Raw genomic sequence first — 15,403 nt, 5'->3', positions numbered from 1 at the left:
TGCTCTTTCTGTTTGTCACATAGTGATCAAGTGTGAGAGAATGAGTGAGAGTGAGAGTGAGAGTGAGAGTGAGAGTAAGAGTAAGAGTGAGAGTGAGAGTGAGAGTGAGAGTGAGTGAGTGTATGAGTGAGTGAATGAGTGAATGAGTGAATGAGTGATTATGCATATGTTTGTGAGAAATGGGTTTGTATGTTTATGTGGCTGTGTGAAAATGTATCCATAAATGTACATATGTGTGTGTGTGTGTTTGTATGTGTGTGTGTGTTGGGGCTAGGGGGTGGGAGGTGGGGGGTCTGCGTGTGTCCCTTCTGGCTATTTTTGACTACCACCTGTTAATGACATTAAAAAAGCCCCCTGAGGGCCAGAGTCTTGCTGTGCAGTGTACCCTGGGAAGCGGTTGGGGGTGAATTCCTGTGGTATCCTGGGATGTCCTGTAGATTGAGGCAGGTTGTGGTTCAGCACCTTCTGAAGGGGACTGGGTGTTGACACTGGCGCAGATTTAGGTCAGGGTCAGACCATGCCATCTCCAAAAGCAAGTTGAATCCCCTGCTGACACATGCAATGCCATAGTTTATCCGGCGCTGATTTGGCTGTCCATTACAAATTGCAAACACATAGGTCTTTGTTTACTATGTGTGCATAGATGCTAAGAGACTAGGCTGTTACATAATACCCTCGAGCTAGCTTTAAGTTCCCTAATCTGGCCAGGCAACACTAACACTCCGTTATTTAAAGCCACCATAAGAAGCTGTTATGCAAAATGTAAGTTATGTACACCACTGACATGCATAGAGGCCTCTTCCTGGGACATACAGAGATCCCTCAAAACAAAACCAAAAACATGCCACATTGGTTCATTGTATGAGTCAAAAAAGCTGCATACCATCTTTCTGGTTGGCGTGTTTTTACAAAAAGCCAAAGGTTGAGGCCCCTTCACCCCTCCACCCCTCCACCCCCCCACCCCTCCACCCCCCCCCCCCCCCCCTGCTTCTTTCAGCAAAAGGTCGAGTGTAACCAGGGGCAGACATGGAGTCCAGATTGTATGTCTCACACTTACACACAAAGTACATAGCGGGCTGGTGCTGCTTCATGAGCACATCTATCAGGTGATGTCATAGAGAGATCTGCCTTTCACACAGCACTACGATTGGTTGACTGACAAAAACAAATATTTATGAGGATTGTTATTCTATATAACCTCAAATGAAACATGTTTCACATCGTAGATCATGAAGTTAGTGAAAGAAATCCACACAGTGCTATTAAAACGATCTTTGGTCAGTATACCTGATAGGGCTGTTGAGTCTGACTGGGACCACTCTGGCTCTCTGTACACTATTTCCTTCGTCTGTGTGAGAATACTGCAGTCAGATGTGCCTGGCATTGTGATAAGAGAGGGAGGAAGAGAGGGGCGACATACAGAGAGAGAGAGAGAGAGAGAGAGAGAGAGAGAGAGAGAGGGGGGGGGGGGAGGAGATGTGACAGTTCATTAGAAAAGGGGATAGAAGAAGGTACTGTGGTGGAAGTGAAGGGAAAAAAAGAAGGCAAGAAAAGAGGGGAGGAAAAAGAATATGATGAGAAAAAGAAAAGATGACGAGGAGAAGGTGGAGGAGAAGGCCTTCAGTAGCAGAACATGAAGCTGGTGAAGTGCAATGAGGACAGCTCTCCATCAGATGGCGCCGCTTGAGAATTGCCCAGGGCAGGGAGAAGAAGTAGGCTCTGAAACTAATGTGATATGGTGGGGGAAAGGTTGTTGAAGAAAGAGGGGGCGTCTTGCCAGTCAGGTTTTGAAGCCCTCCAAACCTGCAATGTTCTTAGCATGCACAATGCCTTCACTAAACAACCTAATTGACAATCCTGAAACTGTGTGGATGTGTGTGGTGTCTTATGTGTTGTGTCTGAAGATGCCAGTGAGTTCTACGTCTGTTTTGAACAGTAGTTGTGAGTGAGTTTGTGCAGTAATGACCTGTGAGCTAGCTACTGTATGGTAATAGCTTCTGACTAATGCTAGTGATAATGCTGTGCTTCCTCTGATCAAATGAAAGCTCTGGCTGACGCAAAAAGAGATAAGGGGATTGTCATCGTAGAAGGGCCTGTTAGAGAGTGTGTGTGTGTGTGTGTGTGAATGTTTTTGCATGTGAGTGTCCTTGCAAAGAAAAAGCATTACTCATCAGCCTAGTTTTCTGTCTCTGTCTCATACTTAGTCAGTTATCTCACACACACACTCTCCCTTGCATCCCCATTTAACATAATTAAAATGTAAAAACCCCACTCTTTCTCTCTCTCTCTCTCTCTCTCTCTCTCTCTCTCTCTCTCTCTCTCTCTCTCTCTCTCTCTCTCTCTCTCTCTCTCTCTCTCTCTCTCTCTCTCTCTCTCTCTCTCTCTTCTCTCTCTCTCTCTCTCTCTCTTTCTTTCTCTCTCTCTCTCTCTCTCTCTCTCTCTTTCTCACTCTCTGTCCGTCTCTCTCACTCTCTCACTCCACTTGTGGAAGTCCATGACAGGGAAGACACTTGAGACACAAAATGGAGACTGACAGTGACAAAGTATTTTAATTAGCTCTGGGATTAAACAACAAGCCATGCAAGTGATGTACTGTCCCTTCCAACCATCTAGCAGTAATGGGATTTTGTAGCACAAAACGAACACACACCAGCAAACAGACATGGAGGCACGCAACCTCACTGGATCCTTCTTGGGCCTGACTGTGGATGAGTCAGGCTGACTCTACAGGACACGGATGAGTCAGGCTGACTCTACAGGACATGCCCCGGCGCAGGTGTGAAAGTCTCTCTCAGAGAGATTGGCTGGCATAAAAGATGATAGGATGCAACAGCCAAGAGCTAGGCCTCTCATTCGCCTGTGGCTAAACGTATTCAAATATACTCATTGTGTTGTTTTCCATAATGAGGAGGGCTGCATGTTCCTGGCCGCAGCTCATTTCCTGACATATATATATAATTACACTGGAGAGGACATGGTATTGGATGCTGCAATGTATCATACAACATTTGATAACCGTCAATAAACATGAATTACCCCCCCCCTAAAATAAATATTTTTAATCCACAAAAATTGCCTATAGTGCCTACATTACACATCTAACAGATATGCCAACTTGCCTATGTATACAGTGAAGGACATCACCGTAAACATCCACATTTGTTATTCAGAGTGCTGTGTCTAAGTGTTGCGTGGGTGGCAGAGATAAGCGCCCGGAGCATAGAGAGCAGCCGCTGGAAATCACCTCTCTCCAAGCTTCTCACTGTGACTCCCCAAGCTGCCAGCACTGCTGGGGGTGGACGGTAAGGGAGGGGGTAGGGTCCGGGGTGGTGGTGCTGGTGGTGGTGGTGGTGGTGGAGAGGTAAACGTGGGAACAAGACAGAGCTGTCTCATTTGGTTCTAGGCAGTCATGTTGAGCTGGACATTGAGATATTTCTACAGACATTTTGGACATTTTACAGTTCAGACAAAGTCAATCAAAGAGGTGCAAGCCAGGGACAATGCAAAGCCCTGAACCATGTCTAGAGCCAAGGAAGGTATAGAGAGACCTTACGTAGACATGGCATTGGACCCGAATAACTTTGGGATGTCATAACAGGGATCATATAGGTCAGCCTTAATGAACGGTCCAAACTTAGCCCTGTGGGACCGTGTTTAGACTGTGTCAGGTAGGGATATAAAACACTGGTGCCTGGAAAGGCCAGACGAGGTCTTCATTTTGCTCTCAAATGAGATAACACTTCACTTTCTACCAGTTCAAAGTTTGGTGTTAATTTTAGAGTGCCCTGTCATGATAGAAGACAAATACAATGCTCCTTTACTGATGCCAATAACGCGGATGTGTTATAAATTTGTTACTATGACAACTAACAAATACATGAAAGATCTCAAAGAAACAAAATAAAAAATCCAATGATGTGGGAGAAATGGTTGAAAAAGATGAGAGGTTTTCTGTGTGTACAGGATGGTACTGTATGAGAAAGTAAAAAATAAGTAATAAAAGTGAATCAGAGGGAGTTTGTAGGAGGGGTGGAGGAACAGGGGGAGAAAGAGGTGAGAGAGAAATAGAGAGAGTGGGAGGGAAAGAAACAGAGTTGAGATTATCTTCCTGAGGTAAATCCTTTTCAATCTGATCCGTGTTTGCGATGGACTAACCATCTTGGGAAAGCTTGCAAGAAGGTAAGAAAACGCATTCTCCCTTGAAATAATTATTACTCATTCAGTTTCTTTGTAACACTCAAACGTCTACTGTGACTGTGTTTGTCAATTTTAATTAGTTAAGTCTGTATTTTTTGTTTAGTCAGTCCTAAGGAGATATTGAGGTTTGCAGTATGAGAAACTTGGAGTATGACAAAATATATGTACTTGAGTAAATTGTACAAGTGCTGGTGTTGGGGTTCATATGTCTGAAAAGTAGTCAAACTTGTCGCATTTAGAAATGTAAATGCATCCTTCAATTGTATTTGTTTACACTGAAAAAGCTTCGCGTTTAGGGATAAGCCTAAACCGTTTTCTTTGGCTGTGTTTACCATCTCTATCAGGTGTCCGAGGGTTTAAACAGGGGGTTTATTTCACCTGTAGGATGATATCATTGCCGTGGGCCAACAGAGACCAACTATACTGATAACTGAACAGAAACAAAGTCAGGTCACAAACCACAGGTGTTTGTTGCCTATGAAATACTCTACACTTACTGTGAGATTGGATCCTGGTGAATGGAGAGTGTGTGAGGGTACCTGTGATGGTCACATGGTTGTTGCTGTGGATGTCCAACACAAAACCCTGCTTTGTCTTCGGCTAAGCACTGACATGTACTTAGAAGACCTTTCTTTCCGTGCAATACGGAATCCCTGCCGTCATCTAACGGTCTCAATAGTGAGAGACAAGTGGGGCATTATGCAGAAGACGCAGTTAAGAAGTCAATGAGATACTTTGAATGTCAACTCCGGGTGTTGCAGACAATGTTTTGCACATCATGGAATTTTATGGACTGAGAAATGCTGAATTGTTTATTGTAAAAAGTAAACAAACAGGGTTGAGCTTTGGTTTTGTGTTCTGTCATCACAGTGTAAACTGACCTCTCACGGTCACTTCAGAATGCTTTTCCTGCCCGCTGGGGCTAAAAGTAAACTTTTGTATTCGCTCAGGTAGCATCCTTTGCCTTGTAGGTCATGACCCTTGCCTCACCTTTAGCCCTGATGTAATCATGTCTTCGTACATTTCGTAGAGAGTGTGTGTGTGTATGCCTCCATGCATCATCCTTTAATGTTAATTCTTCTGTTAATGTCATCTGAGTTTCACTGGTGAACTTCAGTCACGTTCAGCAAACATACCACGTCATTGTTCCAGTCAGCTTGCCAGCCTGGTCGCACGAGGGAGGATAGAGGGCATGGGATGAGAAGACTGAATCTCCTTAAGCAGTGAGACATGGATACAGCCAGCTGAGACAGATAGAGACAGACCTGTCCAGGGCTGGCTGGTTGGCTGGCAAAGGGATTGGCCAGGTGATCTCACAGACGGAGAGATGCTCCCCCTCAGACACGTGGGAGGGTGACAGGGCCATGACTTTGTGAAGTTAGCTGGTCAGTTCCCTCCAGGGGGTAATCCACAAATCCTATTAGTCTGTCAACCTTGTGAGGGAGAGAATTCTGTTAAAACAGTATAACTTTACCTTGGGAGTGCTCACTTCTTTCCCTTGGGACTATTGTTCTTTAGATCCTCATCACCCTCATCACCCTACCATGGTGAAATGAACACTTTCTTTTCTGACTCTATGTAACAAGGTCTATTCTCATACAGTATGACAACATAGTTTTACTTTAGACCCATCTGTTGGGTAAAGGTAGCCTTCATACAGGAGAGTCACATTGTGGAAGGGAGAGACCCTGGTCATACGAGCTGTACTCCTGCACCCCTCTTCGCACATCCTCCTCCTTTCCCTGCGTGATTGTGTTATTATATTACAACAGACTGTGGACATTGGAACTATAATTAAAGTCATCAATCTGTCTCTCAGATACCAGACTGCTTGACTCAATAATTTAGGTTGAATTGTTTGTGGTAAAGCTACTGTAGCTGACACCCCCCTTCCCCCTACACTGGGCTGCATTACAGTGGCCTTGATACATTCACTGACCATGACGTGTCAACACATTTCCACTCATGATTACAGGTAACGACATGAGACAGTTGTGTGGGCGGTTGCCAACACTGTGGAACATGTTCTCTTTCTCTGGTGTTCTTGAGAAGGTCTGGCCCTATCATATGTACATAATGATACATAATGTCTTAATCTAGAACACAAATGTATCCTAAGCAGCATGTAAGGGTAATTTGAACCTTGAAGCTTTACCACTGAGCTTTACCCATCTAGTTTTAATCATTTTTAACAACTTTCAGTACTTTAATGTGTTGTCTCTGTTTTCCAAGGTAGGTCAAATCATCTTGGGACCTCCTGGGTGGTTTGAAACCCCGGATAAAAGGATTCCTTTGTCTGAGGAACACTTAACGCATCTACAGGAGATTGACTGGACCAGCGCCCAGGGACGAAAATCACCTAAAGCAGACTGACACTGGTGCCCCCCCCCCCCCCACCTACGCAGAGCGGAGGAGGAAGATAAGGGTGATCAAAGCATCTGGCCCCATCTGGCATGGAGACAAGGGGCCTAGCTGGATTAAGCAGCTCAAGGATGGATGACTGAGGCTCTTGGCAGAGACAACAGGTCCTCTGTGCGTTCTTTGTAAAACTGTCTTTTGTGTTAACGTGTCTGTGAGGAACAGAAGTTGTCTTGGAGAGTGGGGCGATTGGTGTTTGTTATTGACATGCATTACGCTGGCTCGCAATCTACCACAAATGACCGGCCCTCATGGTGCACATTCCACTCAAAGTAAAACTCAGAAGGACTTTCCCTTGAGAAGAGAAAACTTCCGCAACAGCCAAAGATGGCGAGATCCGTCCATCCATTAGAAGTGTCTCTGTCCTCAGGATACACCCGCCGGACAGGCCTGTTCACAAGGCACATCCTCCCTTCCTTCCCATTCCTCTCTTTGCTCCTCCACTGTCTCCTGTCCTTCTCTACAGTGGGAGGTAGTGTGCCAGGGTTGGAGTATGACTATGGCATCAGCCCCAAATTTGTCTGCACCCCAATCCCACCGGAAGCAGACCCCAGCTGTTTTACACCGGGCGGGCCAGCACACGGGCCAGCACACGGGACAGCACACGGGACAGCACACGGGCCCAGCAGTAACGGCCATGGTAACGGCCACAGTAACGGGCACCACAGTCCTGTGGGAGGGGCTGCTAATGGCGGCACACGGAGAGTTATGTCGGACGAGGCTAAATCCACCATCTTGCACCTGCGGGAGAGCCTGGTGCGGCAGAAGGAGACCATTTTGGACCAGAGGGAGACTATCCGAGAGCTGACGGCCAAGCTCACTCTCTGCGAGGGCTTTGGTCGTGGGGTTGGTCACCACGACGACCACGAGGACCATCATGGGCCATCGTCGCACCACAGCTCGCACCACCCGGGCTCCTCTCACCACTCCTACCATGACACCGACCACCACACGGACTCCCACTACCCCCATAATGGCCACCGGCCAGACCCACACCACCGGGGGACGGGGTCCTATAGTGGGAGCAAACATGGGGCGTTTTCTGCTGAGCAGACAGGAAAGACCCTCCAGACCCTGAAGGAGAGGCTGGAGAACTTGCAGGTGAGTGTTGGAACACAGCATACAGTAGGGTAAGGATGAGGTAATCTTGTGGGTCAGTTGGGAACGGCCTGCTTTTCATCCGTCAGCTTAACCTCTTCTTGGAAGCAAAACGGCTGTTTGTCATTCTTTTGATTCCCAAGATCAATGGATAGCAGAATGGATAACATTCTCTCACTCTTGTTCTTTAACACACCCTTCCGGTCTGTCTCTCCGTCTGTGTCATGCCACTGCTACATCCCTTTTCATAGGATGGCCTAAGTTTGTTAACTAATTAACCCTGGATGACCTTTAGAGACTGTGTTCATGAAAGCGGATGATGCGTTTGGCGGTTCTGACTAGTCAACCTGCGTGCTTGAGACCACAAACACAGTCAAGCCTGGTTCTGGATGTACAGTACAGGGCTGAACAAACCAATATTACCAGTAAGCTTATGACGAAGGCACTTCCACAACTAAGTCTCTATTTTATGAATGGAAAAACTGGTATTGTGCCTTAACTGGTCTTAAAATTGATTGATTAAATCAAAGTGAAAATGCAAAACCATTTGGAGTGTGTATCAACTAACTCAGGATGTTTGGGCTAAAATGAAAATTAAACCATTGTATGATAAAGTATTTGGAAAATGTTCCTTTGTTTTAAAATGATATATTTTTACATGCATTACCTTGACAGCTTGGGTACACATTAAAAGGGTTGTTAGCTGTCAGTATGGGTCACCAAAGTGTATCACCCTTTTGTTTGAATGAATGTGAATAACTCTGGCTGCAACTTAAACACTGCAGGTACATGTGGCTCTTTCATAGAAAGTGTTGCAAAAAATCCTTTCACTATTACCAAGGTGTTAGACAAATACAGCAAAGCTGGGATTTGCCTCTGTCCCTCCTACCTTTAACAGGATGTCTATGTCACAGGTAGCCGGGCTAGCGTCCAAGGGTGCTAGCCACACTCACAAGCAATTAGCTAAATCCAAGTTGATGAGCTATTAATCGGTGGCATTGCTTTGGCACTGGGCAAAGCCGGATTTGAAATTAAAGGAAAGAGAGGAAGAAGGTTGACAGGGAGGGGTCGGATTAAAATGTAATAATGCTCAACCACTCTATGGCTAAGCCTGGTCTGCCATTTCACTCTCTGGAATTGTAGGGGGACACACAAATTCTACAACCTTCAGAAGGTAGTCAACTGTATTCTCAAGCCTTTCTCAAGTCTCTCTTTCTCCCTCTCTTTATCTCTCTCTCCCTCCCCAGGCCAGGAACTCCTCTAGCTCCTACTCCAGCTCACTGAGGGACCTGCTCCAGAGAAAGATTAATGCTCTGGAGGAACAACTACACAATCACCATGGGGGAAACCATGGCCCTGGTCACCATGATGATCACCATGACAACCATGGTAACGGTCACCATGACGACCATCACGATGACCACCATGATGATCATGATGACGATCACCATGATGATCACCACGATGACCATCATGATGATCACCACGATGACCATCATGACGATCACCACGACGATCATCATGACGATCATCATGGCGACCGACACCATGATCGCCACCATGATCGCCACCATGATCGTCACAATAGTCACCATGACGACTATCACTATGATCGACACTATGACCGCCATTATGACCGTAGCCACAGCCGTCATGACAATCACCACGATGATCACCATGGCCCTGGTCACCATGACGACCACCACGATGATCACCATGATGATCACCACGGTCCTGGTCACCACGAAGACCACCATGCCACTGGTCACCATGACGACCACCATGGTCCCGGTCACCACGACGACCAGCAAGGACCTGGCCACCACGATGACCATCACGATGACCACCATGGCAGTGACCATGGCCCTGGTCACCATGATGATCATCACGATGATCACCGTGACAATGGTGGACACCATGGTAGTGACACAGACCATCACCCCAGACCTCCCTATGGCAGCAAACCTGTTCCAGCCAGACCTCCTGTCCGTGGGGGAGTGGGCCATGCCAAACTGGACACGGTCTTCAGTCACCTGCACAACAGGAACACTGAGCCTGGTAAGTTCCCTCCTACACTATCTGCCTATCTATCCTATTAGGGTCTCTCCCACACTAGCTGTGTATGTATGCTGGTAGTGTCTTTCCTATCCATCTTGGAAGGGCATCTCCTACATTAGCTGCCCATATCCCCAGGTTGGGCACCCTCTTACTCCACCTAACCAGTCACTTCTGCTCTGATGTGGCTCCTCCTCCAGGTGGCCGCAAGAAGCCAAAGAGTCCAGACGCCTTCCAGATCGGCTTCCCCATGAGGACCAACTACATGTACGGAAGGGTGAAGAGGACCCTGCTCAACGAGATCTTTGCCCTGACCGTCTGCCTGTGGCTGAAGGGCGGCTCTGGCCCTGGTCTGGGCACACCCTTCTCCTACTCCGTACCTGGCCAGGCCAACGAGCTAGTGCTGATTGAATGGGGCAACAACCCCATGGAGCTACTGATCAATGACAAGGTAAAATAAATCTAAGCAAGGGAAGTGATCATGTCAGGTAGAGGAGTCAGGTGGCTGAGCGGTGAGGGAATCGGGCTAGTAATCCGAAGGTTGCCAGTTTCCCGGTTCGATTCCCGGTCATGCCAACTGCTGTTGTGTCCTTGGGAAAGGCACTTCACCCTACTTGCCTCGGGGGGAATGTCCCTGTACTTACTGTAAGTCTCTCTGGATAAGAGCGTCTGCTCAATGTAAATGTATAGTCATAGGGAATCAGGTGGCTGAGCGGTGAGGGAATCGGGCTAGTAATCCGAAGGTTGCCAGTTTCCCCGTTCGATTCCCGGTCATGCCAACTGCTGTTGTGTCCTTGGGCAAGGCACTTCACCCTACTTGCCTCGGGGGGAATGTCCCTGTACTTACTGTAAGTCGCTCTGGATAAGAGCGTCTGCTAAATGTAAATGTCCCACAATGTTGAAAACATTTTATGTGCTGATGTATAATTTCAATGACAGCAGAGCCTTGTTACAATTTTAGCAATCAGTTACTTCATTGGAAAATACAAATGGAAAACCAATGGTCTCTAGGAAGAGTGCCACATTGCATGGCAGGTGACACTCCCCAGCTCTCATCCAATCAGGGTGAGAGAAGGACTTAACCCCTGTCCCTAAGGTGCGTTTGTGTGACAGTCACAGTTCAGCTGCTGCCTGCTCTCACCTCTTCTTTGGCCTTGCAACACAGTAGCTTGTCCTCGCCTCCTCATCCTCGCTAATGAAATAAGACCACAGGACAAGGCAAGCAGCTTAGCCTTAGACCCAGGAGTTAGAAACACATGGGCTTGGTGTTGGGGCTGGGGCTAGAGCTGGGGCTAGAGCTGGGGCTAGGACTAGGGCTGGGGCCGGGGCTGGGGCTTGGGCTGGGGCTACAGCTGCGGCTAGGGCTGGGGCTGGGCGACATAAACAGAGGTCGCCCCCCTGGTGCCACCACGCAAGCTTGGAAGAAATAAAAATGATGAGGGGCCTGAGCCCCAGTAGAGCTTTATGTCTAGCAACGCCGCTGTGCCCCACCATTTGCAGCTGGTGCCCTATTTTATTTATTTATCATGCAGGCTGTGACTCTGCCCATCTCTCTGACGGATGGGAAGTGGCACCACCTGTGCATCACCTGGACAACGAGGGATGGCCTGTGGGAAGCCTACCAGGACGGGGTGAAGAGGGGGTCAGGGGAGAACCTCTCAGCCTGGCACCCCATCAAGCCTGGAGGGGTCTTCATCCTCGGGCAAGAGCAGGTACAGAAGAGAACTCTCACTCTCAATTTTCACACAATGTTTGAACTGAATGATACTCAGATAGATTTGGTTGTTTACATTTCCAGGAAAGACCTTTTGGATTGTGGGAAAGCAATTTCCGTATAAAGCATTGAACTATCTTTATTTTGCTATTTACTTTTGTGAATAAATTGTTCATTCATATTTGGTGCTCAAGAAAGTACACAGATCACAGTAAAAAGCATAGTATGCCAATCTTTATCTCACAGGTTTGCTGTAAATAAATCAAACCTGTCTCTTGTTCAACAGGACACGCTGGGTGGACGCTTTGATGCTACTCAGTCCTTTGTGGGAGAGATGTCTGACCTTCAATTCTGGTCACGGGTTCTGACGCACAATGAGATCTTCAGTCAGGCCAGTTGTGGAGGTCACCTGACCGGTGATATCATCACATGGACAGAGGCTGTGGTGGAGTTACATGGTGGGGTTACCAAGTACCCCTTTGACCCTTGCCACTAAGAACTAATACCCTGCCATTCTACCAGGAAGAACTGGAGACGCCCTATACTGCCACCATAAACTTGCTCTGACTTTGCCCACCTCTGCCGAGTACCCTGGCGTCTACAGGATGACTAAGTTGGCCAATAAGGGCTCTGCACAGCCCATTGCGAGGATGATAGCCGGCCCTTAGTAACCGAGAAGGTGCCGGCCCTCCGCCACAGCAGCGTGGAGTCGGTTTTTCTTTCTTGCTATTCCCTTTTCCTTTCCTTTTTGTTCTCCTCCCTCTCTCCATCTCTTGCTCCTACCTCCCTCCACCCCTCTTTCCTCTCCTCCCTTGCTGCCAAGCACGGCAGAGGCAGTGTGGACCAACCAAGCGAAGGCCGAGTTCAATGTTGTTGTCAAGACTGCTGCCACCATAGGCAGGTAATAGGATTCACCATCTTAAAACGGATCCCTCTATACCCAGGCATTAGCAAGACTATTCATTAGCTATGCTGACACTTCACACCGGGATGTAAGGGTGACGTCTAGATGAAGAATGCAATACCTTTCAAATGAAAAACAGCCCGGAGGGGACTACTGGTCTCTTAACTTGACTGCACCCACCATAAGAACACAATACACTTTACAAATGTTTTGAGTGTTGAATGTGAGAGGAGACTATGAAAGGGGGGGGGGGTTATATACAGAAGCATGTGGGCTGTTGTTCAGAAACGGGTTGGTTTTAGGACTCCAAGTTCCCAAGTCCATCCTTGAGAGGGGCCAGCACTGCTCTACTTTGCACACAGAGATTTTAGAGGCCTATTTTCTACTTAATGTATCTGCACACTTATAAAGTTGCCGTTGCTTCACCCGAGTTATCATAACAAATGTCGTTCTGTAGTTGCTTTGCAAATAGCTGCCGGTGCTTTGGTCTGACAGTTTTCTAAATACAGTGGGGAAAAAACATTGTATTTATTTTTGGTATGGACATACTGTGTTTTATTAATTTACATATAGATGATGTTGGGGGATAGGCCATTTTTGAGATGTCATTTCTTGTTGCAATGCGACAAATCTTCTGTCAGTGTAATGGCGGCTGAAGGTATCTTTATGTAAGAGCACGGTTAACATTGTCAGGTGTGACATCATGTGGGCTGAAGTCCTCATAAATACAGGTTAACTAGCTGTCAGGAGGTCCAGGACCTCTCCACTGACCTCTCCATGGTAACCGGTGGCTTATGGTGGGATTTAGCTGGCAAGCTTTGATCCAGACTATTCCTGTGCTGTCAGTCTCCTGCCCCTGCTTTACACACACACTGAATCCAACCATCACATGCACACACATACACACTCTCACATGCACTCAAGTCTGTTTGGACACATGCACAGAAACACACACTCTGCTGGTATTTGACTGTAAATGTCTTTAAAGCACTTAGTAGTTCCACTATTGAAGGATGTTTTTTTGTTCACATTGTTGAAATGTAATTGCATTTTTGTATACATGTCAAGATGGTTACTAAACATCAAAAGATACACTGATTATTTACAAAAAAATATAAAAATTTAAATAACTTTTATAGAAATGTAAATATAAATTTTAGTCTAAAGTTTAGCCTATTACGTATGTCAATTCCATTTAGCTATTCACCCTCCCCCATACACCCTGACAATGTATGAAGCTTGGACTGTTTCGATCATCCTGAAGTCATTACACCGAAGATGGAAGTAAAAAATGTTGTTGCCATGGTGATAGCTAAAAGACTTTCGGGTGGACATGTTCCCTGACTGCAAACAATGGTTTCAAAACATCTGCAATATACGCTAGTTTCTTCGTACCGTTAATGGAAAGGCTTTGCGGTATACAATGTTAGCTGTGTGTAGTGTCTGAAAATACTTTGAGTTGGATGCCAAGATGAGCCCTGAAAAATTAATTCTCCTCTTGTCCTCTTCTGATAGTGGGCCAAATGGATGACACTTTTCATTTACATTTTTATGTAAAACATAATACCTTCTTAAAATGTAATGTCAAAATGCTTACAATGGAACCATAACATGTAGAGATGGTTGTTGCCATCCTAATGACAGTTGTACAAACGTTAGATACCTGTTGAGTGTATTTTTGCTTATCCCGCCTTTGGTGTAAATCTGACCACTATGTTCAGACATATTCAATAGTTTTGTTCTTATACTTTTCTTTCAGTACCTTTGTTGTAACCATTGTTCCTTTTCCCTTCATTAACTGAAGTGTGTTTATCTGGTTGACAGTCCCTTCCCTGTGTGTAAGCCAAAATTGTATGCTGAATTTTAAAACTTGAAAGAGTAAGAAATGCACTAAAGAATGTAAAATACTTGTAAATAAGTCAATATTTTTAATAAAACTATTGCAGAATTTAGTAAGCCCATCTGTTGACAAGGGGGACATTAATTCGTTAGGGATGTTAGAATGAGGATCAGGTGAATGTTTAGCAACATGTGGAGTTAAGTAGACCGGAGAGGTCAAAGATTAAGTAGTTGTAAAGTATTTTAAAAACAAACCCAGGTGTTTCACAACCGTGTAAGATGTGACAACCTTAACTGTATATCTTCACTATGAAACATTCAACCAGACAGTGTGAGGCCTGTGAATATTATTTTCATGTACAATCATACCGTTTAATTTAAGGATGTATTGAGGATAAATATATTTAACTCATTTTTGCATTCATGAAAAGCTGTTGGGTAGTAGCAGGTACAGTACATGAATGAATGTTCGACTCTGCCTTGTGCAACTCAGCAGATGAGAGCAGGCCTGCCTTAAGTAATTAAAAGTATTTTGCTGGTAAACCGCAAACTAATCCTGGACACACAATATCTGTGCAGTATTATCAAAGAACCACTAGGAGGTTCGAATGCGCATAAACGGGTATGCCACCCCATGACCAAAAACACTGGTGATGACTGTGGGGGTTTACCATAGATACAATCTATGGGATACACCATTAGTAATTTACTGTTAATGAAGACAGACAAAAAAGAGACATGCAATTTCACATATCCATTTGGATTTAGTTCAGAAGAATTTATTTTTGAATCATTTATCCAAACACATTGTTGCACAAAATAACATGAGTTCAGAACTGTTTATTTCTGTGGAAGAAAATTACTTGTTTCATCTATAATCTGGAAGACAGGAGCAGTGAGCATGTCACCTTATTGCATATTTGAACCCCTTATTGTTAAGAATAGATTAAAGAGACCTTTGAAAGATGGGGCCACCGTCTATTTGAGGCCTTCAGTCTGACTGCTGCATTTTTCTAAGATCTTCTTGTGGGTGTGAGCCAAGATCCAGAGCCAGGGAGACTCCTGCTGCGGCACCCTGAAGAGCAGCCCCCAGACTGGGTTTATCGTGGGCTAGAGGACCCTTATTCCTTCTACAGGCAAGGCAGCATTGAGGAATCTTGGGAGAAGGCTATTGAGGA

The 15,403-nt window shown here is 45.8% G+C and overlaps 1 protein-coding gene across 1 annotated transcript; it reads left to right on the top strand.

The window, feature by feature from the left end:
- Window positions 1-40: 40 nt before the first annotated feature.
- si:dkey-14o18.2 (neuronal pentraxin-1) lies at window positions 41-11,978 on the top strand. Its single transcript, XM_067256269.1, has 9 exons — window positions 41-110; window positions 1,905-1,910; window positions 7,082-7,282; window positions 7,322-7,716; window positions 8,961-9,249; window positions 9,356-9,775; window positions 9,969-10,219; window positions 11,301-11,480; window positions 11,769-11,978. The coding sequence occupies exons 1-9, from the start codon at window positions 41-43 to the stop codon at window positions 11,976-11,978; spliced, it is 2,022 nt and encodes a 673-aa protein (XP_067112370.1).
- The last annotated feature ends 3,425 nt before the right edge of the window (window positions 11,979-15,403 follow it).

The sequence above is a fragment of the Osmerus mordax genome, chromosome 18, assembly GCF_038355195.1.
Source record: "Osmerus mordax isolate fOsmMor3 chromosome 18, fOsmMor3.pri, whole genome shotgun sequence".
NCBI lineage: Eukaryota > Metazoa > Chordata > Actinopteri > Osmeriformes > Osmeridae > Osmerus > Osmerus mordax.
The sequence above is the reverse complement of the archived record's forward strand: the minus strand, read 5'-3'. Positions and strand labels throughout refer to the sequence as shown.

Excerpts from the sequence above, each read along its gene's own strand:
- si:dkey-14o18.2 (XM_067256269.1), top strand. The coding sequence starts at position 41 with ATGAGTGAGAGTGAGAGTGAGAGTGAGAGTGAGAGTAAGAGTAAGAGT. Across the intron at positions 9,250-9,355 it reads TCATCATGACGATCATCATG|CCACAGCCGTCATGACAATC; the intron begins GCGACCGACACC and ends TTATGACCGTAG. Across the intron at positions 9,776-9,968 it reads AGGAACACTGAGCCTGGTAA|GTGGCCGCAAGAAGCCAAAG; the intron begins GTTCCCTCCTAC and ends CTCCTCCTCCAG.